At 55.1% G+C, this 20,445-nt stretch overlaps 1 protein-coding gene across 2 annotated transcripts; it reads right to left on the reverse strand.

The window, feature by feature from the left end:
• Positions 1-371: 371 nt before the first annotated feature.
• On the reverse strand, positions 372-14,588 carry TIMM44 (translocase of inner mitochondrial membrane 44). 2 transcript variants are annotated; one of them, XM_032627826.1, is made up of 13 exons: positions 14,444-14,587; positions 12,551-12,652; positions 9,602-9,772; positions 8,525-8,605; positions 7,653-7,802; positions 6,539-6,678; positions 6,159-6,244; positions 5,445-5,537; positions 5,224-5,348; positions 3,797-3,847; positions 1,957-2,046; positions 1,232-1,342; positions 372-919 (listed from the first exon to the last, which is right to left on the reverse strand). In XM_032627826.1, the coding sequence occupies exons 1-13, from the start codon at positions 14,525-14,527 to the stop codon at positions 800-802; spliced, it is 1,404 nt and encodes a 467-aa protein (XP_032483717.1). In that variant the 5' UTR covers positions 14,528-14,587; the 3' UTR covers positions 372-799. The 2 variants fall into 2 exon arrangements, with proteins under 2 accessions (XP_032483717.1, XP_032483716.1); XM_032627825.1 differs by having other exon boundaries at positions 5,224-5,537; positions 14,444-14,588.
• Positions 14,589-20,445: the final 5,857 nt, after the last annotated feature.

Raw genomic sequence — 20,445 nt, forward strand, 5'->3', positions numbered from 1 at the left:
CCACCCAGCCCGACTTAAGCTCCCACAGCCCCATTCTCCTCTGCAACCGACCCCTCAGACTCCCTGTTTGGGGGATCCCAGTGCCCCCAAAACTCATACAGGCGCTTAAGGTCCTCCAGCCTCAGGGACCCCAACCCTCAAGCAACCCCAGCCAGGTCACTAAAAACCTCCGTAGCTTTTCCAGTCTCCTTCCTCCCCCCCTCCCCCCGCCCGACAACATACTCAGGGTGGGCAGGGTCCTGTCCAGGTGAGTCCTCCCCCTCTTCTGTAGTTCCTTCAGTGACCATGACCGCCACCCCATGACCACTGGGCTGCCCACCCCCAGTCCCAGCTCCCCTCACCCCAGTGACAGACACCTTGGACTACCCAAGTTGCTCTCCTGCACTCTGGTGTTTTATTATTTCCAAATCTCTGCATATGTATAGGATAATAATAAGGGCACTGTTAAAAAAAAAAAAAGGCTGAAACGGCCTGGCTGATGTGGCCAGTGGGCCCAGGCCGCACCACTGGGTCTAGGGAGGGTACCCCTGGGCTGGGGGCCTCTGGGCACTGCCCGTAGCCTGGGTGCCCATGGCCCAAGCAGCCCCCATGGGGCAGAGGGGCGGTGCTGGGGCTGGCGTTGTGCACAGCAGTCCCTCCCTTCCCCGCCGCATCCCGCTAGCTCTGCAGCAGTCCTGGCACGGCGGGGGCACAGCTGACAGTCTTGTCCCCAGAGGTCTAGTTGCTGCAGGTGGACACCAGTCCCCCGTGTGTCTGCAGTGACGATCCAGCCCCGAGGCCCCACTCGTGGCTGCTGCGCTCAGAGGACCTGCTCTGTGCTGGAGGCAGAGATGTCCAAGAGCCGCCAGGCCGCATAGGGGTTGAGCTCGCCCTGGTCTCGGCAGAGAGCCCACACGCACAGCATTCGCAGTACCTTGTCCTGCAGAATCGGGGAAGGGTGAGGGCTAAAGGCAGGGTGCGAGCCCGGCACCCACTCCAGGACGAGCGCAGGGCACGGAGAGAGACGCTGCCAGATCAGGGCACTGGGAGGGACCAGGGAGTGGTGCTGCGGGGTCTGGGGTCCAGAGCAGAGGCAGGGACAGAGGCTGTAACTCAGGACTTGGTCAAACTGGAGAGATCAGCTACCCTCCACCAGGCCCAGCTCAAGGTGCTGCCCTGCCACGCCGCAACCCCTGACTCTCAACTGGCCTCACTGCGTGTTCCCGCCCCATCCCCTCCCCCGCTCACTCACCGGGTCACCCTCGACCACCTCGCCTTTGGGATTCTTGATCACCATCACCAGCTGGGCCTGGAAGGTGATGATCAGCACAGGGCCCTGCTCCATCATCTTGCCCATGGCCAACTGCAGGGGCACGACAGGGCAGGCAGGCCTGAGAATGGTCCCCAGCCCCTTCGCTGCCGCTCCCCCCTCCAGGTGCAGACCCCTGCTTCAGCACCCCAGGGCTGCCACCTGCCACTGGCCCGTTTCTGGGCGGGCACTTCTCAATTGTGAGGAAGGATGTGAACCACTGAGGACCCACACAGGCTCCGCACACTGAAGCGGTGCAGGCGTGTAATGGCCTCTCGGAGCCGGCTGTCTCGCACACAGGTGTGGTGGGTGTGCCTTCAGCTCCCCACGGGGAGGAAATCGAGGGGATCGTGGCAGAGCAGCCCAGTGGGGGACCTGAGCGGTCCTGACAAAGCCTCCTCAGTGAAGGTGCAGGGATAGCCCTGGCTTCAGGGGCCTCAGGGGACCCTGGGTCCGGGCAACAGCACCCCCTGAGCCACCACTTGCCTGAGAATTCCCGACAGCAAGACTGTGGAAACCTTCCACTGAAAGGGACCCTGGAGGTCACTTAATCCAAGCACTGGAACTCCTCCAGGGAGGGGGAGCTCAACCCTCCCAGCCGAGCGCCATTCAGAGAAGCACCCCTGCCCACCCTGGGGTCCACCTGGGCCCCCGGAAGAGGCACTCACGTCGATGTTGTCGATGTCCAGGATGCGGGAGTGGAACTGGAGGCCCAGCGCCTTGGCCTGCTGGATCGGGTGGGCCAACTGGCTGTAGGTCTGCAACAAGAAGCCAGACACAACCGTATGGCCGGCCACCGTGTGAGCCAGGCCAAGGCACTGCACCGCAGGGGAGCCGGGGGCTGTTGCGGTGTCTCGGGAAGCTCCCTGAGGGCGAGCTCACCATGGGGTTTCAGGCTTTCAGCTCTTGTACCTTCCAGAAATGGCTCCCGGCTCCTGGGCGTGCGGCGCCAGGAGTGGCAGATGCCAGGAGCATGGGTCCAAGCAGGGAGGCCGGTGCCACCCGTTGGCTGGCTCGAATCACACACTGCCCTCTCATTATAAAGACAGCACCGTATCAACGTTATTGAAAGCGGTATTAATCAGTGAGTCTGGTTAATTCTCCGGGAACGCGATCTGGAATACACCCCCAGAGGTAAGTCGAGGCCTCTCTGGCTGACCCTGAACATTCCCATGTTCACCTCACTGTGAATCCTGGCCTGGAACCAAACGCTTTTTCTAGGATTCATCCTACCCCGTGGCTGCTCTGGGGTGAACTACCTGGGTCTACTGCCTTGTCACTGACCAGCCCCTGTGGGCGGGTCTCGGCCACTGGCAGCCTCTTCCTCTTACCGGGGCAGTGGTGCCCCAGATGACACCCTAACCCTCTTGTGCCTGCTCCCAGGCCCGGGACACAGCAGCCAGCAGCTTTATATCTCAACAAGCAACCATGACAGAAGACATTCCAACAGCATCCACTCTTTATGGAAGTAACTGATCCACCAAGTGAAAAAAAAAAAAAAAAAAAAAAAGCGCCAATCTTGTGTGGTTTCTCAAAGATGACACTTTCAAAACACCCCTGTGTGAGCGGCTGCAACTTCAGCTGCGTTTCCAGGGGCACCAGCAGCAGCTTGCTGGCAAAGATAACCAGCTACATCCTAATGGTCCCAAAGTAAAAAAAAAAAAACCAAAACAACAACAACAAAAACCAAACCACTCATAAATGCCCGCTGGATTAGTCACCGTGCAGGGGAGTATTTAACAAGGAAACCTGACATCTTCTCCTCTGCTTTTTCAAGTTGTTTGTGAGCTGGGTACAGAATAAAATCAGCCAAAAGAGACTCTGGATTGCTCAGTATCAAGAAGCTGGTGGGGGAGGGACGGGGGGAACGAATGCTGTGAAGACACAGGTCAGGGAGTGAGCAGGGTGGGATGAGGTGGCCTGATGACGGGGATGGGGAGGCTGCCAGGAAGGGGCAGTGCAGACAGGATGCTCCCAAGGACGCCTGAGCTGCCGCCGTGCAGCCCAGCGCGGCCTGTGGCCCGGGGCCCAGAGCCCGGACTCCAGGAAGCAGCCGGGCCTCGTCAGGACACGCGGCTCTTCCCGGGTGGGAATCCATCAATGTCTGTTTGGATGTGTTTGAGGATCTTGCAATGAGAACAGCTAATGAATACATCCAGCACTGCATGTGCTGGAGCGCTGCCCTTGTGTCCCCAAAGCATCCTCACGACCCCCATGAGATGAGCCCGATGATGTAACTCCGGCCCAGGGAAGGGAGGCTGTGGGGCCTCAAACCCCACTTGCCCGCCAGCACCCACGGCCCCCGTGCACTGAGGGAACATCGAATGCACCCTCCGAGTTATCCGCCGTCCCTTTCTGCCCACCCCCTGACCCCTGGGCCCCCAGCCTGTAGCCACCCCCGCCCCTGACATCTCAGCCCTTCTCGGACTGAGCCACCCAAGCAGATCTCCTCTGAACTGTGATTTCTTCTGAGGCCTAAATAGGGGGGGAAAGCAAGCAAGCACTTACAGCTTCATAGCACCAGTCTTTGAGAATGTCGAGCTCTCCAGAAATCATGGCCTAAAAAGGGAAAGACAAAAAAAAAAAAAAAGTGTGAGAATGAGAGTGGGCTTTTGAGGCAGGTAAACTCTGGAGAATACTCTCCAGTTAGAACCTTTCCTCTGCAGACCCCCGGCCCCAGCCTCCGGGTCCTAGTCTGGGGAAGGGAGACTGGGCCAGGCTGCAGCAGTGGGAGCAGAGCCCCCACAAGTGACAACGGGGCAGCCCAGGCTGGGTCCCAACGGCCTGCTGGAAGGAAAAGGAAGGTGGCAGCGTTTGGGGCTCTCGCCCTGGCTGGGAAACCGACCCAAGGAGGCCAGGCAGGGCATTCTACCTCCCCTGGGGACGAAGAAGCCTTAGGCAGCCAGGTCCACGTGGGACGGGGCAGAGGGGAAGTGCAGGGGAGGGTTCCCAGGGTGCAATGAGAGAAGCTTCCACAGGAACCCAGAGACAGGGCTGGATCTGGTGAGGGAGAGGGTGGGTTTTGGGGGGAGTGGGGTGGTGAGATGCTGGTGGGAAACCACAGGGAATCTGGGGGCTGAGATAATCTCAGCCCAGAAGATTCTGCCCGTGCTTGGGCTGCTGCTTTGGGGAAATGCTACACTTTCACCTCCTCCCAAGCCCGCCAAGTGTCGTGAGGGATCTGGGAACTCGGAGGCGGGAGAGGGGGCCAGGCAGATGCGGTGCGGGAGGAAAGGATGGACATTCTCACGGGGCTGGACGGGCTGCCTGCGGTCCCACTAAGGCCGTGCCAACAGCCCCTGGCTTGGCTGGGCTGTGGGATGCCTAGGCTCCAGCCCCAGCTTGGGGCGGGGGGGGGGGTCTCGAGGAGGGTGACCTTGAGCAAGTCGCCTCCTCCTTGTTTATGTGCCAAAAGGAGAGGCGAGAAGACCAGAAGATGAGCTTCAGGGCTCCCAGAGAGGAAAGGCCCCTGGGCTGCTGTGCTGGTCCTGCCTCCCTGCCCTGAGTCATGCGCTGCCCCCCGCACCCTTGAAGCAGCAGCCGGCTTCTCCCAACCCCTGAAAGGCCCCTGGCCTCTGGGAGACAAACACCTGGCCCCTGGCAGCTTCAAGGGAACAACTTCAGGAAGACAGCTCGAGGGAAACAAGCCACGGGGCTCCAGGCTCCAGTGGGTGAGAAACTCAGCCCCTGGGGCAGACACACCCTGTGGGCGAGGCAAGAATGGTCAGGGCACCGGCCCAGGGACCAGCGGGGGCTGCAGGAGACCACAGTGGCCTGGCTTTCTTGAGCTGCTTGACTAACAAGGGCTGGGCGTGTGGGGTGCTCAGGCCTCTGTCAACACTGGAGCCACCTCTCCGCTCAGAAGCCCTGTCCACAGCCAAGCGGCCCTGCCAGAACTCTCCACAGGGCCGCGGCCCTGCCAGCCGCACACCCACCTCCAGGACGTTGGGGATGATGTCGTTCTCACACTGCTGCAGAAAGCGGTCCTTGTCGAAGGCGGGGTCCACCCGCAGGATCTCCGTGAGCACCTCCGACATCTCCGTCTTCGAGAACAGGCCCCCTGGGGCAGCCGAGCCAGGAGTGGGGTGAGGGTCCGGGACCCCCTCCCACCGCCGGCTCGGGCTGTGGGGGGACGGTCCCAGGGCAGCCCACTCACCCAGCAAGTCTGTGACCTTGTCTGTCAGCAGGCGGGACGCCCGGATGAAAGCGTTGTCGCTTTCGTCATACTTCATCTTCATCTCAAAGAATCCTGTCGGGGGTGGCGGATGGGGTCACGGGCCCCTTCCGGAGAGACACACCCACTCCATCGCAGCCCCCTCCGAGCCTGCTGGCCGACCCTGGGAGGCTGCAGAGACCCCTCCGCCAGGGGCTGAGGGGAGCCGAGTGAACGCCGGGCGCCACCCCTCCTGGCTGCGGCTGTCGCTACTGAGGGAACACAGGCCTCTGGACATCCTCATTTGAGGAGGGCCAGGGCTCCCTGTCAGCGCCTGGGAAGCCACGTGCCCCAGACTGAGCAGAGAGCTCTGGGCCTTGAGCTGGCTCCTGGCCCGTGAGGGGGTGTGTCGAGGCCAAGTTCACACGGAGGGGTGGCTGGCGCGTGCACCTGGCTGCCTCACAGCGACACTGGCTCCAGCCAAGCTGGTGGCCCAGCCCTGACGGCGGCCGCCCGCGCCCGAGAGGTACCGCTCGCTTCCCCTCAGGCCGCCTGAGGCCTGCGCTCCACTGCTCACTCGCTGGGCGACCCTGTGGGAGTGATTGGTCCTCTCCGACCCCCGCCTCCTCCTCTGCCTCGTGCCCGGCCCTCGGGGAGCACTCGGTAGGTGTCCATCACCGGCCCGCTGTCAGGCAATTCTGAGATGGGAACACTCACGATTAAACACCACGTTGTTGTCCCTGAAGTCCTTCCACTGCTGATACCACCTGGAGTCCTTGTGCAGCACGACCCCCAGGGCCTCCCTGCGGAAGATCGGGGAAGCCAGTGAGCGCAGCCCGGGAGCCGCTCCGCTCGCGGCAAGAGGGGGCAGCAGGACGGTGTGATGACCCCGGCCTCCTGCCTTCTCTTTGCCCCTTCCTGCCACCCTACCCTTCCCCTCCCGGTTCTCTCAGGGTGCCTGGGAACCTTGAGCAGAAAGAAACCCCACAAACTGACTTGGGTAGGAACCCTCTGTGGGTCCTCGGAAACGGACAGCAGTGCAGGTGCTGCAAAGGGAGGTGGTGAGAGGTGGGCCCCTTGGCAGGTCTGGTACCTACTCATTGGCCTCAAACACTTTCTCTTCCTTGAATTTCTCTCCGGAGAACTCTTTCCTTTTCCTGAGCCGCTCGGGCCGCCTGTAGGGCCCGGTCTGCCCCAGGACACTCTCGTCGATCTCCTTCTTGACGGACTCCACACCCTGCAGAGCACAGCCGGCCACGTAGGAGCTGGGGCTCCCCAGCACCCCAGACCAGCAGCTGTGGACCCACCCCAGGGCCATGCCTCCCAGGTCTCAAGGTCACGTGACTCGCAGGTGCAGGGCAAGGACACGCCCAAGCCTCGGGGGGGAGGCAGAGGGGAGACCCCAGCTCTGACTTCTGCCCCCACCTGTCCCCCGCCAAGAGCTGCCCCCAGATGACCCTCACATTCTGAGGCCGATTCCACACTCTCGCTGGAAACATTCCTTCACATGGACCAGAAACCGGACAGGCGTCCTGAGAGGCTGCCTCTGCCCCACCACCTCCATCCGAGCTGACCCAGCCTCTGGATCCCACCTCCGCAAACCTCTGGAGCCCATTTCCCTCCTGGCTCCATCACCCAAGGCACTCTCCGGCCTCCTCTGAGCTGCTGCTGGAATCCTTACCGGGAGGCTGTGCTTTCAGGATGAACCTAAACTCCCCGCACAGCCTCCAGGACCCTCTGATGTCCCTGCAGCCACTCTGGCCACACCTAGCTGCGTGGGGCACCCCGAGCCGGTGATGCCCGCTCCCCTGGCCCGGCGCCTTCCCCGAGCGTTCCTCTGTCACGTGTTACTTGGAACTGCCTGCCCCTTCCCTGTCCCTATTCCTGTCCCAGGATGCTCTGAGAGCAAGAACTCGGACCTTCTCTCCTGAGGCCCCATGGCCAGTAGAGGGCCCAGCGTGTGGTAAGTGATATTGACGGAATGAATTCAGGACCTCAAGTGACCCAGAGCCCGACAGTCTCTGGGTTCTGGATGTGAGCTAAGGGTGTCAGCCGCTGACATCGGGTTATGTGTAGCTCCCTCGGGGCTGTGACTTGCCCGAGGCTGCTCAGCCAGGAGGGGCTGAGGCCTGGTGTGCCCTGCAGCCCTCGGTGAGGTCTCTCGGGGCTGAGCCCAGAGAGCCCGCGGGCACAAGCCCCAGCCCGGCTCACCTGGGAGAGGGCTTTGAAGGCGGCGGTCCTGCCGAGCTTCTCCCCACCTTTGGACACAGACTCAGCCGACTGCTTGGCGGTCTTGGCTGCTTCTTCCACACCCTCCTTGATCTTCCGGCCAAGGTCGCTTCTACTGACTTCGTCAAGACTCTACTGAGACAGAGAAGAGGGCGGTGTTGGCGTGGCACCCGGTGGGGGCCTGCGGGAGCTCCCCCCCGAGCTAACAGCAGACCCGGCCTCCAGAGGGCGGGAGCAGGTGTCCTGAGCCCATCTGGCTCACGGAGCCAAGACTGGGGTGCACATGCCCCAGAAGGCTGCCTACGATTTCTGGGGCGCTGGACCCTAGGGCTCCGGCCTGGAACACGCAGGAAGGACAGTACAGGAGCAGCAGCCCCGGGGTCAGGACACGAAGGGGAAGTAGGTGTGTCCAGCGCGCCGGGCTGGCCTCGAGGTAAAGCCCTGCCCCTCTCTCCAGCCCAGGAGAAGCAACAAAAAGAAAGTCTCCCAGGCCCTCCAGGAGTCTCGCCCCCACCTCCACCCTGTCGGGGTGGGGGGCGGGGCGTGTAGGGTCCCAGCTTCCCTCTAGCCTAAGGCAGGAAGAAAAGCATCCTCCTTTCACCCTCCTGTTTTCGCCTGTAGTTCAGAGGCTTCTAACCTAAGTGGTGACTCGCAGGCCAGTGGGTTAGTCTGAGCTCTCCCTCCTTCCCAAAGGCATCCTGCACTTTGATTCCGGAAGCCTCCCGACCAGGCAGCCTCCCCCGCCTGCTCACCCTCGGCTGCCCCCAGCATTGCTCCCTGACTCCTCCGCCAGAGGTGAGGAACAGATGGGCTCTGGGGGCCCTAAGGGGCCTTGGGGGTCCGGAGGCCATTACCTCCTTCACGGTGCCGGTGATCTCCCCCAGCTTCTTCCTGATCACCTCGCCCGTCCGCATGGTTTCTGATTCAATGGTTCTCTAGGGTAAAGGATGTTGTATCTTTGTGTTGCGACACACGGTCTAAAGAAGTGTTTTCTCAGAAGTCCCTTCCTTCCTCCCCAGACACACTCCGTTCTTCCACCCCCTCAGCCTGTCCACCCGGCCCCTCCCGGCCCCCCAGGGTCCCTGGCTGTAGGCTGGGACAGGGACCCTCCTGAGCACAGGGCCTCAGGCCCCGCATCTGTCTCTGGGCGGCAGGGGGTGATCTTGCCCATATGCTCACCAGTGATATATTGGGGGTGGGGCGGGGCATTCTCAGCGTCATCCTGCCTGGCTCTGCCCCCTCCCCATCACCCGGCCCCAAGCTCGGCCTGCGCTGCCCCCAGACGACACCTCGGCTCACTCCTCTTCCTTAATGAAAAGGAAGGGCGATCTCCCGCAGGGTCGGATCCCTCACAGGTAGTTACATACAAGTGAGTGACTTGGGGAGACTCAGGGGTACAGGCGTCGCCCATGGCCTGGGAGAGGCGCCAACAGAACAAAACCCCCGAGGGGCCTGGGGCAAATGCCCACAACCCCAGGCTCAGCTGCCCACAGGTGAGATGGGGGTGCCGCCGGGCAGAGCCCTCAAGGGCAGACAAATAAAGGGCGCCAAGCCCATCCGCTGGCGGGTGCCTGGCAGCCGCTCCGTGAGAGACGGCGGCAGCGATTGATATAATAATTACACCAGCCCCGCAACTCACTTTCTACCCATTTCAGTCAGAGGCCCTCAGGAGCAGCGTATCTCAAACCTAGTGCCCGAGGGGCCCGTGGAGATGCAGATCCTGATGCAGCAGGTCGAGAGGGCTCTGAAACCCCGTCAGTGCTGCTGGGCCGTGCGCAGAGAAGGCTGCAGTCTCACCGCTGAACTGGAAGGCTGGGGGCCTGCTCCTGTCCCCTCACTCCCCGGCCGCCCCAGCACTGCACTGGGAGGGAACTCCTGGCTCTGAGAGCAAGTGTGACTGCCCAGGCAGACTGAGAGCAAAGGGGACTCACGTATTTCCTCCTGGCTTCCTGGAGTGCGTCGGACTCTTCCAGCTTCCGGGCCTCGTCTCGGAACTTTTTTATACTTTCTTTCATTTCTTTGTTTTTGGCTAATTCTTGTTTGATATTATCTAGCAAGCCGGAGAGAAAGCCTTTCCTGTTTCCAGAAGAATAGGATCTGGACTAGAAAGAATGTAAAAGGAACGAAGAATTTTTTCATTTTCTCCTTTCTGTTGATATAGGTTTAACAATGAATACAAGCCGCACGGCGTGGCCAAAAATAAATAAATAAGTAAAAAATTTAAAATAAATAAAAACAATATTTGGGAATTCCCTGGCAGTCCAGTGGTTAGGACTCCACACTTTCACTGCCGAGGGCTCGGGTTCAATCCCTGGTTGGGGCACTAGGATCCTGCAGGCTGCTCCGTGCGGACAAAAACAACAACGAAAACAAAACAAAGCAAAACAAAAGGCAAAAAAACCCCATAATGAATAGTTATCTCTTTTAGAAGAGATAACAGACAAAGTAAAAAGCCACCAGGCGGTAAACTGTGGGACAAGATATTCAGCAAGAAAAAGAAATGAGTTGGGCTTCCCTGGTGGTGCAGTGGTTGGGAGTCCGCCTGCCGATGCAGGGGACGCGGGTTCGTGCCCCGGTCTGGGAAGATCCCACATGCCGCGGAGCGGCTGGGCCTGTGAGCCATGGCCGCTGACCCTGCGAGTCCGGAGCCTGTGCTCCGCAACGGGAGAGGCCACAACGGTGAGAGGCCCGCGTACCGCAAAAAAAAAAAAGAAAGAAAAAGAAATGAGTTATCAAGCCATGAAAAAAATACAGGAGTCACATGACATGTTATGTCAATTACATCGCAATAAAACAAGATGCGGAGGAACCTTAAGGGCATATCACTAAAGGAGAGAGGCCAATCTGCAAAGGCCACAGGCTGTAGGATTCCAACTCTAAGATCCTGGAAAAGGTGAAACTATGAAGACAAGGAAAAGGCCGGTGGTTGCCAGGGGCTGGAGGAGGGGAGGGAGGGTGGACAGACAGAGCACAGAGGATTTTCACCGCAATGAAACTACTCTGTAACCATACTGTTAATGGTAGATACGTTATACATTTGTTCATACCCATAAAATGTACAACACAGAGAGTGAACCCAATGTCAACCACAGACTAAAGTCAACAATAATGTGTCAATACTGGCTCATCAATTTTAACAAATGTACCGCCCTAACGGCAAGATGTACAACCGGAGGAAAACTGCGTGCCCGGTGGGAGGAGAGGGGGACAGGAGGTTGATGGGCAGGCCCTGTACTTTCCACTCAATATCCCTGTAAAACTAAAACTGCTCAAAAACATAAAGTCTATTAAAAAACAAAAGAAAATGCCAGGCCCCTTCTCTCTCTGGGGTGAGAGAAACAGGCACAGCTTGGAATCCTCATGGGGCCTCACACACGCCCACCCAAGGAAAAGGCCAACACCCAAACGGACCCTCGTCCCAGGACTAGAGTTGAAAGGACTCTGTGGCCCCTTATCCCAAAAGAGCCGGCCCAGGCACTACTCCAGGGGCTTCTGGGCCCAGCGTAACTTCTTCCTTTGGGGCCACTCCCGAGTCCCCAGCTGGGCTTTACATGTCACCCAAGGGCCTGGGGACTGGTACAAACCTCCCTCTCTTGGCCCACAGGATCACAGTCTCTGAGAGCCCAAGCTCAGCGTCCCCCCTCCAATCCCCACAGGAAAACCCAACCGAACACACCCAGAGGCCAGAAGACAGCCTGAGGCCCTGCTCCAGGCACTGCCCTACCTGAGACGCAGCCTTCGGGGTCAGACACAGCCGGCTGTAGATGCCTGCTTCGCCCCCCGTGTAACTACGTGCAGGCTCGGGAGAGAGAAAGCTTAGAGGCTGACGGTGAGCCAGTAAGTCACAGGGAAATAGCTGCACGGGCTCAGCTGCTCCCACCACCCCTGCCGGTGTGCAGGGTCCCCTGCAGCGGCTGGGGGTTCACCCTACCAGTTTCAGGGGCGACTGCTTACCCGGTCCCTGTCCAGCCCCAGGGAGAACAGCAGCAAGTCTGGGTGCCGCCCCACAGGTGCGGTGGCCCGGCCTGGCAACAGCAGGCTGCTGTCTGGTCCAGATGTGCCCTGACCAGCCTTGCTCCAGGGGAAGTCCAAGTTCTAAGACTGTCAGGGACTGCGCCAGCTCGTGGCAGCCCCACCGCTCACTCCAGGGCTGCAAACTGGGGGTGAGGGCGGGGCTGGACAACTAAGGGGAAGTGCCAAAGGGCATGTCCCAAGCCCACAACAGCCCCAGGACAGGATCTGGGAGATAAAGCATGCTGAGGCTAGAGGGCTGAGATGAGACTCAGAAGGGAAGGGAGGGTGTGGGCTGCCTGAGCATGTGGATTTGGAGACTGTGAGATTTCAGGCTTTCTTCCCCATGGTGGTAAGGAACCAACAGAAACGTGGTTGAAGAGAAATGACAGGGAGGGCAAAAAAGCTCTAGAAAATGCTCTCTGTGAGGAACAACATAAAGAGGAAGGGAGATATGGCCTGGGGAAACCCAGCTCCAGGAGATGGATGGGTGACTCTGCTCAAATGCCCAGAGGGCTGTCACCCAGCAGAGGGCACAGCCTTGCTTAGCGAAGGACCCACACGTGGGAGCCACCGGGAGGTGGATTTCAGCTCAGCTAGAGGAATGCCCTTCTAGCCATCAGAGCTGAGACACGCTACTTTGTGTGAGGCAGGAGCCGTACCCCTAACAGTGTCGAGCACTTCCCGGGATACCAAGAGGACCAGGCCCACTGGGCTCTGTAACTCCGGAAGACCTTGGATGTGGAATGCCTGCCAATCAGACACCCCCAGCAGTGTGGACAGCATCCTGCAGCCCTCTCCCCTGTCAACTAGGTCTGATTTTCACACCTCCCCCTCCTGCCGGCTTGCTTGTATCGTGAGTCACTCACCAGGGTCAGCTCTCCACTCGGCCGGGGCATCTGATAGGTACGATGGGGTAGTGGCACTAGGTTGTGGCTGGAGAGAAGATGGACTCCCCCTCCAAGGCATCTCTAATTGAGGGAGAAAAGAGAAAGATCCATTTAGACTAGAGGGTGATGAGGAAGTAGGCCACGCTAAAAGAGCAGGGGTTGTCTGAGACTCATTTGACGATTTTTATCACATGTCTGCTCCATGCTAGATGCTTGACCATCTTCCCAAATTCTGAGAAGCCAGCGGAATCTGGTGGAAAGAGAAAACGCTCGATTTTGCACCTCCGGGGCCCATATCTACCCTCCTGCCTCTGAACGTGGGGGAAACCGATGGGTCCTAGGAAATGCCAACGTATGGTGGAAGAAGGCTAAATATGCCAGTCTAGCTGAACACCTTAGTCTGAAAATGGGCAGGCTAAGACTCGATGCTGGTGGCAAGCAGTCTTCTCTCACCAGCCCACCCTACTTCTGCCAGCCTTGGAGGACCAGAGGCCCGGGCTTCAAGGGGTAAACACTGCTAACTTGTCCCAGGCACAACCTTGGAATAAAGCTACCATGTCCTGGTCCAGGGTTGAGATGTGAGCGGAGCAACTTAGGGGCGTCACCTGGGCAAAGATGCTGCTAACCTCATCTGCAGCACCTCTTTGGTAAGCATTTCTTCTCCTACCAAATGATGAACTTAAAGCTCCATGAGGGAAGCTCCATGCAGGTCCTGTTCAACGCTACACCTTAGCACCCAGCACGGAGCTAGGTACACTGATGTCAATGACCTGATAGAACCACTCTTCCATTTCCACATCCCCTGGGCCCTTCCTCTCCCCATTCCATGCTTCCTGTCTCCAGTCACTCTAAGCAACACCCCGAACTTACACAGATGCCACACTCTCCTATAGTTACTCAAGAGTAACTCTTGGGAGTTTAACTAACTTGTTTTACTCCTCTGAATGCCTACACCCATTGATCCTGGAGCCACTGACTTCAGCAACAGCCTGAAATAGAAGTGGATGGTTGTCTCACTGAGGAGAAAAATCCCCCAGCAGGACCAAACCTGAGGGTGGTTCTCCTTGGGACGTGTCCAAATCCAAACACGTGTACATTCAACCTTTAAAACCTGCCTCAAAAGACAAGCAAGTCCAGAAAAAAAAGCTCAGTCCTGAGTCAAAAACACCTTCTTTCTCCTGACACTCAGATTCCTGGCAGATATTTTCCTTCCTCCAGAGTCTGGCTCTGGCGTCAGACTGACCTGAGCTTTGGACCAGGTCAGCCACCCCACTAAACTCTTGAGACCGTGCGCGGCTTGCTTAACAATTCTGAGTTCCCAGCTTCCTACCCTGTGAAACAGCGACAAACAGCTGCAACGTGAGTACTATTTTCTGAAGCCGCTTTACACGCCTTGACCCCCAGGACATCTATGAGCCCAGGCTCTTAGCCAGGGCGACAACTACCTCCCACACTTTCAGAGGATTAAGAGAGGCGATGCAGGAAATGCTCCTGGTAGGGGGACGTGGCATATAAAGGTGAGCTGTGACTGTCACGGTTTTTTGCCTTTTCCTCGCTACTTTTTCTCCACTGAGCACCACGGACACCATTCACTCCTCGGTACACATGGGGTCAGCCAGGAAGTGAGGGGCGATCCGCTCCCGGCCCGGCACGCCCGGCCCCCGCCCTCCGGCCTTGCTTCGGGATCCACGTTCCGAGGCCTCGCTCCGGGGCCCCCGCCCCGGCCTCGGCTGACCCAGCGACCAAACTCCTAGCCTCTCGCCGAGCTCAGGGAAGAGCCGAAGGGGTCAAAGGCCTGGGGAGAACGAGGCCCTGGAGGTCACGGGTCCGGAGCTCCCTAAGCCCGCCCCCCCGGCCCCGCACTCTGCTCACCCGCGGGCAGCGGCACCAGCATCCCCGCAGCGCCGCCGCCGCCGCCATGCTGGAAGATCCCGTGTGACCTTCTCGCGGCGTCATCCGATGGCGTCATCCGCCGCGTCGGCCTAGTGCGGCCCGGGCCTGGGAAAAGCGAGACCTGCGGGTGGGGTTTGTGGGAGGGAAAGGCCTATCACTGGACAGGGCTCCCAAGGAGGGCGGCGCCGTGGAGGGAAATCCACAATGGGGGCGTGGCCTAATAGTGGGCGGGGATTCCTAGAGAGCTAGGCCTCTGATAGGGCAGAATTTCGGAAGAGCGGGGACTGTGACTGGATGTGACCTGGGGGGCGGGTACTCCTGTGAGGCAGAGACGTATGGTTGGATAAAACAGCGGGGGGGCGGAGCCTGAGGGTGTGGATTCTGTCGCGAGCTGTGATTCTCCGACTGGCAACTCGGGGTTCTCGTGGCCGGAAGAACGGGTAAACAGAGCCACCCACACCGACGCACCAGCCCGAAAGCCACTGACTCTGGCTCTCACTGACAATGATGGACAGTGACCAACAGACGGGCAAGTGAGTTGCTTCACGAGCAAGGGCGAATGAGCCCACTTTTGTACAGCACTTTGGGAAGGCGCCTGTTGGTTTTGGTCCAGAAAAGGAACGGGGAGCTGAGACCTGGGTGGTGGTGGACTACTCCTCCCTCCATCGATTCATTGTGAATTGATACACCTGGCCCTGAAGAAGCTCAAGCCTCTGTCATGTCAGCACCCAGATACTATTTTCCATTTGGAGAATGCCGCCACCAAGTGGCGGTACCTTGACATGGCCATGCAATCTGAGGCTGGGGAGGGGTGGTGGGCTGGTACCCCGGGGAGAGTTAATGTATGTTGCCTTTGCCCTATTGAAACCTTTTGCATTACTAAACTGTGATAAGGTCTATGGGACTTGAAAGGGAGGCAACATACATTCCCTGGCTTCAGGATTGGACAGATCTGCGTTTCCTGTAACTCAGGACCTCCACCTCGAGGTGACAGAAGGGATGAGGGCTTCCACTCGGCTTTGTTTGAAATGTCTTTACTGCAAGAGGAGCAAACTAGTTAAGAGGTTGGGATATACAGGTTTGTTGTTGAGAAAGAGGTCTGGGCTTCTTAGTTGTAGTTGAAACCGTGGAGTTGGACAAGGGCACCCAGGGGGAGTATGTCAGAGGGGCACATCAAAGCCCCATAGTCAAATGGAGGAAGAAGAGCCCTTAAAGGAGACTGGGAAGGACTGGTCAGCAGGTCAGAAGAGGACCTAGAGGGCCTTGGAAAAGGCAGGTAGAGTAAACAGTGCTAAATGTTGTAGAGAACTCAAGCAAGGTAGACCAGGCCAGAGCTCTATCTGTCGTTCTTTTCATTTTGTAGTATGGAGGAGGTCCCTGGGGAGACAGGCTAGAGGGTTTTGGTTGAATGGTGGCTGTGGAAGCCAGGTTTCAGTGGGCTGAGATTTTTTCTTTTTTTTTTTTTTTACAGAGGTGTACTGGAGCCAGCTTGTACTGCCTGACAAGAGCCAACTATCAAATTTTCAGGAATTTTGGGGCCAGTTGTTAAACACAACCATTATTTAAAAATTGATTGTATAGGGCTTCCCTGGTGGCGCAGTGGTTAAGAATCCGCCTGCCAATGCAGGAGACACGGGTTCGATCCCTGGTCTGGGAAGATCCCACATGCCACGGAGCAACTAAGCCCGTGCGCCACAACTACTGAGCCTGTGCCCTAGAGCCTTCGAACCACAGCTACTGAAGCCTGCGCGCCTAGAGCCCGTGCTCCGCAAAAACAGAAGCCACCGCAATGAGAACCCACGCACAGCAACGAAGACCCAACGCAGCCATAAATAAATAAATAAATATTTAAAAAAAAAAAAAAATTGATTGTATAAACTTACGATCAACTGGATTATATTAAAACAAAGGTAATAACTACTCAAAACTCAACACTTCTTAATTATGTTACTATCTATGTTACTGAGGTTATTTGCATATATCACATCTGTAGGCTGGAAATACCATACTATATGCGGTGCATCTCTTATGCATTTTGTCTTTAATGACACCACATTAATAGCCTGAAATTGGCCGTGGTGGGAGTATTTACTCCCGTGGTGGGAGTATTTAGGAATTGACAAACACTACAGATCGGTAGCTTTCTGGTTTGTTTGGAGGGCCAGTTATTAAATGTTTAACCACCACATAGAGAGAGAGAACAGAGACGCCTCCAAGGAATCTTTGCCGTGCTTAGAAGGTGAAATGATGACAGCTGGAGGGACATATGGGGTAGAGTGAGGGTGGTTTGTGTTATTCCCACCTTTTTATTTTGAAAAATTTCAAAGCTACAAAAAAGTTGCAAGAACACTATAATGAACACTCATATACCCTTCACCTAGATTCATTTTGCTACACTTGCTTTAGCATTCTTTCTCTATGTATATGCAAACAAACATATGTATGCAAACAAATATATATGTGTTGTCAAACTCAAGGTTGTGTGCCCAAGGAACAGTGAGGCAAACAAACCGAAACATTGGACTTCGGAGCAGAGAAAGGTTAATTAGTTGACGAGGCACCAACCTGGAAGATGGGAGACCTAGACTCATCTCAAATCCATCTTTCTGGCTGGCTGTGGGCACAAGGTTTTTGTTTTTACTGAAGTATAGTTAATTTACAGTATTGTGGTACTTTCAGGTGTACAGCTAAGCGATTCAATTATATACATATATGTATAATGATTAAAAAAATTTTTTTCCATTATAGTTTGTTACAAGACATTGGAAATAGTTCCCTGTGCTATACAGTAGGTCCTTGCTGTTTATCTATTTTATATATAGTGGTGTGTATCTGTTAATCCCATACTCCCAATTTATCCCTCCCCCCCTTCCCCTTTGGTAAACGTAAGTTTGTTTTCCATGTGTGTGAGTCTGTTTCTGTTTTGTAAATAAGTTCATTTGTACTATTTTTTAGATTCCACATATAAGTGACATCATATGGTATTTGCCTTTCTCTTTCTGACTTACTTCACTTAGTAAGCTTTTCTCTACGCCCTTCCATGTTGCTGCAAATGGCATTATTTCATTCTTTTTTATGACTGAGTAATATTCCATTACTTATTATATATACCATTACGTATACCACATCTTCTTTATCCATTCGTCTGTTGATGGGCACTTAGGTTGCCTCCATGTCTTGGCTATTATAAATAGTACTGCTCTGAACACTGAGGTGCATGTATCTTTTCAAATTAGAGCTTTTGTCTTTTCTGGATATATGCCCAGGAGTGGGATTGCTGGATCATATGGCAACTCTATTTTTAGTTTTTTAAGGAACCTCTATACTGTTCTCCATAGTGGCTGTACCAATTTACATTCCCACCAAAGTGTAGGAGGGTTCCCTTTTCTCCACACCCTCTCCAGCATTTGTTATTTGTAGGCTTTCTAACGATGGTCATTCTGACCAGTGTGAGGTGGTACCTCACTGTAGTTTTGATTTCCACTTCTCTAATAATTAGTGATGTTGAGCATCTTTTCATGTGCCTGTTGGCCATCTGTTTGTCTTCTTTGGAGAAATGTCTGTTTAGGTCTTCTTAAAGGCAAAAAAAAGGTAAAAGGGAAGGGGTCTTTGTGATTTCAGCTCCCTGATAAGACCTCAGTTGCAGACTTACCAGCTTCGTCTTGTGACTTGGTGTGTCATTGGTGATTGTGATTGATCTACATGTTCCTGCAAAGCATACTAGTAAATCATGGTCTGTTGTTGAAGCCACCAGTGGGTGTGGTGTTTTGTTATAGCCGCCCTAGCTGACTAAGACAAGTCTGTTCTCCCGGATCAGCAGACTAACCCCAGGCTGCCTGGAAACCTTCCCAATGCCGTCCAGTGAGTGTGTGTTACAGTGGGCTGGGCACAGTCAACAGCAAGGCCAGGAGTGGGACATGGACCAAGGCAATGGGGAGTGTGTGCGTGGCAGTGTGTGCATGGTGTCCCCGGAAGGGCAAGATCTGGGGCTGAGATGATCACAGAAAGACTCTTTGTATTATTCATCTACTGCTCTGCAACAAATTACCCAAAATGTAACGGCTTAACAGAGAGTAGGATGGTGGTTGCCAGGGATTGGGGGTAGATACACAAGATGCGTGAATTCTAGAGCTCTCTCATACAGCCAGCTTGGTGCCTACAGTTAATAGTCTTGTACTGTGCACTTAAAACATTTCTTAAGAGGGTAGATCTCAGTAAGACAGAGAAAGAGAGATATCATATGATATCACTTATATGCAGAATCTAAAAAAAAGTGGTACAAATGAACTTATTTACAAAACAGAAACAGACTCACAGACTTAGAGAACGAACTTGTGGTTACTAGGGGGGAAGGGTGGGGGGCAGGGATACATAGCGAGTTTGGGATTGACACACAAAAAATTGTAAATCACTATATTGTACACCTGTAACTTATGTGATATGGTACATCAACTATACATCAATCAAAAAGAAAGTGAAAAAAAAAGAGGGTAGATCTCATCCTCCCCACGCCCCTCAAAACAAACAAACAAACAAACAAAAAGCCAAACACAAAACACAAAACAAAGGGATACATAGAAAACTTTGGAAATGATGGACGTGCTCATCACCTTGATGGTGGCGACGGGGTCTGTGTGCAGATGCTCCAACCCATCAAATTGTATACACTGAATGTGTGCAGCTTGTGTATATCAATGGTACCTCAATAACGCTGTGTGTCCTCACATGGTGGAAGGGGCAAGGGATCTCTCTGGGGCCTCTTTTATAAAGGTACTGGGGCACTTTGATGAGAAGCATCTGGAAGTTTGCCCCCCTAGGCCCAACTGGGGGAAGGTTCTGCTCCAAGGTCACTCACGTGGCTGTTGGCAGGATTCAGTCCCTTGCTGGCTGATGGATGAAGGGCCTCCGCTTCCCACTGACTGTTGCCTGGCGACCCTCTTCAGTTTCTGCTTCCATTATGGCGGTTGGCTCCCATCCGAGGGTGCAAGAGAGGGCCAGCAAGACAGTCTTTTGCAACCAAATCTTGGCTGTGACATCCCACCACATCTGTCATATTCTATTAGTTAAAAGGGACTCACTAGGTCCTGCCCACCCTCAAGGGGACAGGATCAGACCAGAGCATGAATATCCTGGAGGCTACTTTAGAGGCTGCCCCCCACCTACACTCTTTGTAAGTGTTAGAGCAATTTGATTCTATGGCCTGGGGAGGCCAAGACTGAGGGCTAACTCAAACGTTATTTGTTACAGTTGTACCAAACAGAACCTGGGGCAGAAAAAGGACATTAGGGGAAATCTGAGAAAATCTGAATAAAGTATGGACTTCAGTTCATTATAATGTATCGGTATCAGTTCCTTAATTGTAACAAATGTCTCCTACCAGTCTAAGATATTGCTAATAAGGGAAATGGTGTCTGTGTCATTATTTTTAATGAATAGATGCATAATTTTAATGTATTCGCCTTACTAGTCTCAATATAGGCATTAACGTAAAAAAAATAATTAGGGACCATTCTTCGTCTTCTGTTGGGTTTTTTTTTTTTTGTAACATAAAACTTTATTTTTTAGAGTTTTAGGCTCATAGCAAAATTGGGCAGAAAGTCCAGGGAGTTCCCATATAATCCCTGCCCCCCAGCCGCCCCCCACAGCCTCCCCGCCACTGTCAACATTGGCACCAGAGTGGTGCCTTTGTAACAATCAATGAACCTGTACTGACATATCATCACCACCCAGAGTCTATGGTTTACATTAGGGTTCACTCTTGGTGTTGAACATTCTATGGGTTTGGACAAATGAACAACGACCTGTATCCACCATCACGGTATCAGACAATCATTTCATTGTCCTAAAACTCCTCTGGGCTCTGCCTATTCATCCCTCCCTGCCCCATAAGCCCTGGAAACCACTGATCTTTTTACTGTCTCCATAGGTTTGCCTCTTCCAGAATGTCATAGAGTTGGAATCATACATCACGTAGCCCTTCC

Source organism: Phocoena sinus, chromosome 3 (assembly GCF_008692025.1).
Source record: "Phocoena sinus isolate mPhoSin1 chromosome 3, mPhoSin1.pri, whole genome shotgun sequence".
Classification (NCBI taxonomy): Eukaryota; Metazoa; Chordata; class Mammalia; order Artiodactyla; family Phocoenidae; genus Phocoena; species Phocoena sinus.

Excerpts from the sequence above, each read along its gene's own strand:
- TIMM44 (XM_032627825.1), bottom strand. The coding sequence starts at position 14,527 with ATGACGCCGCGAGAAGGTCACACGGGATCTTCCAGCATGGCGGCGGCG. Across the intron at positions 12,653-14,443 it reads GCTGGTGCCGCTGCCCGCGG|AGATGCCTTGGAGGGGGAGT; the intron begins GTGAGCAGAGTG and ends TCCCTCAATTAG. Across the intron at positions 1,343-1,956 it reads TGGACATCGACAACATCGAC|TTGGCCATGGGCAAGATGAT; the intron begins GTGAGTGCCTCT and ends GTGCCCCTGCAG.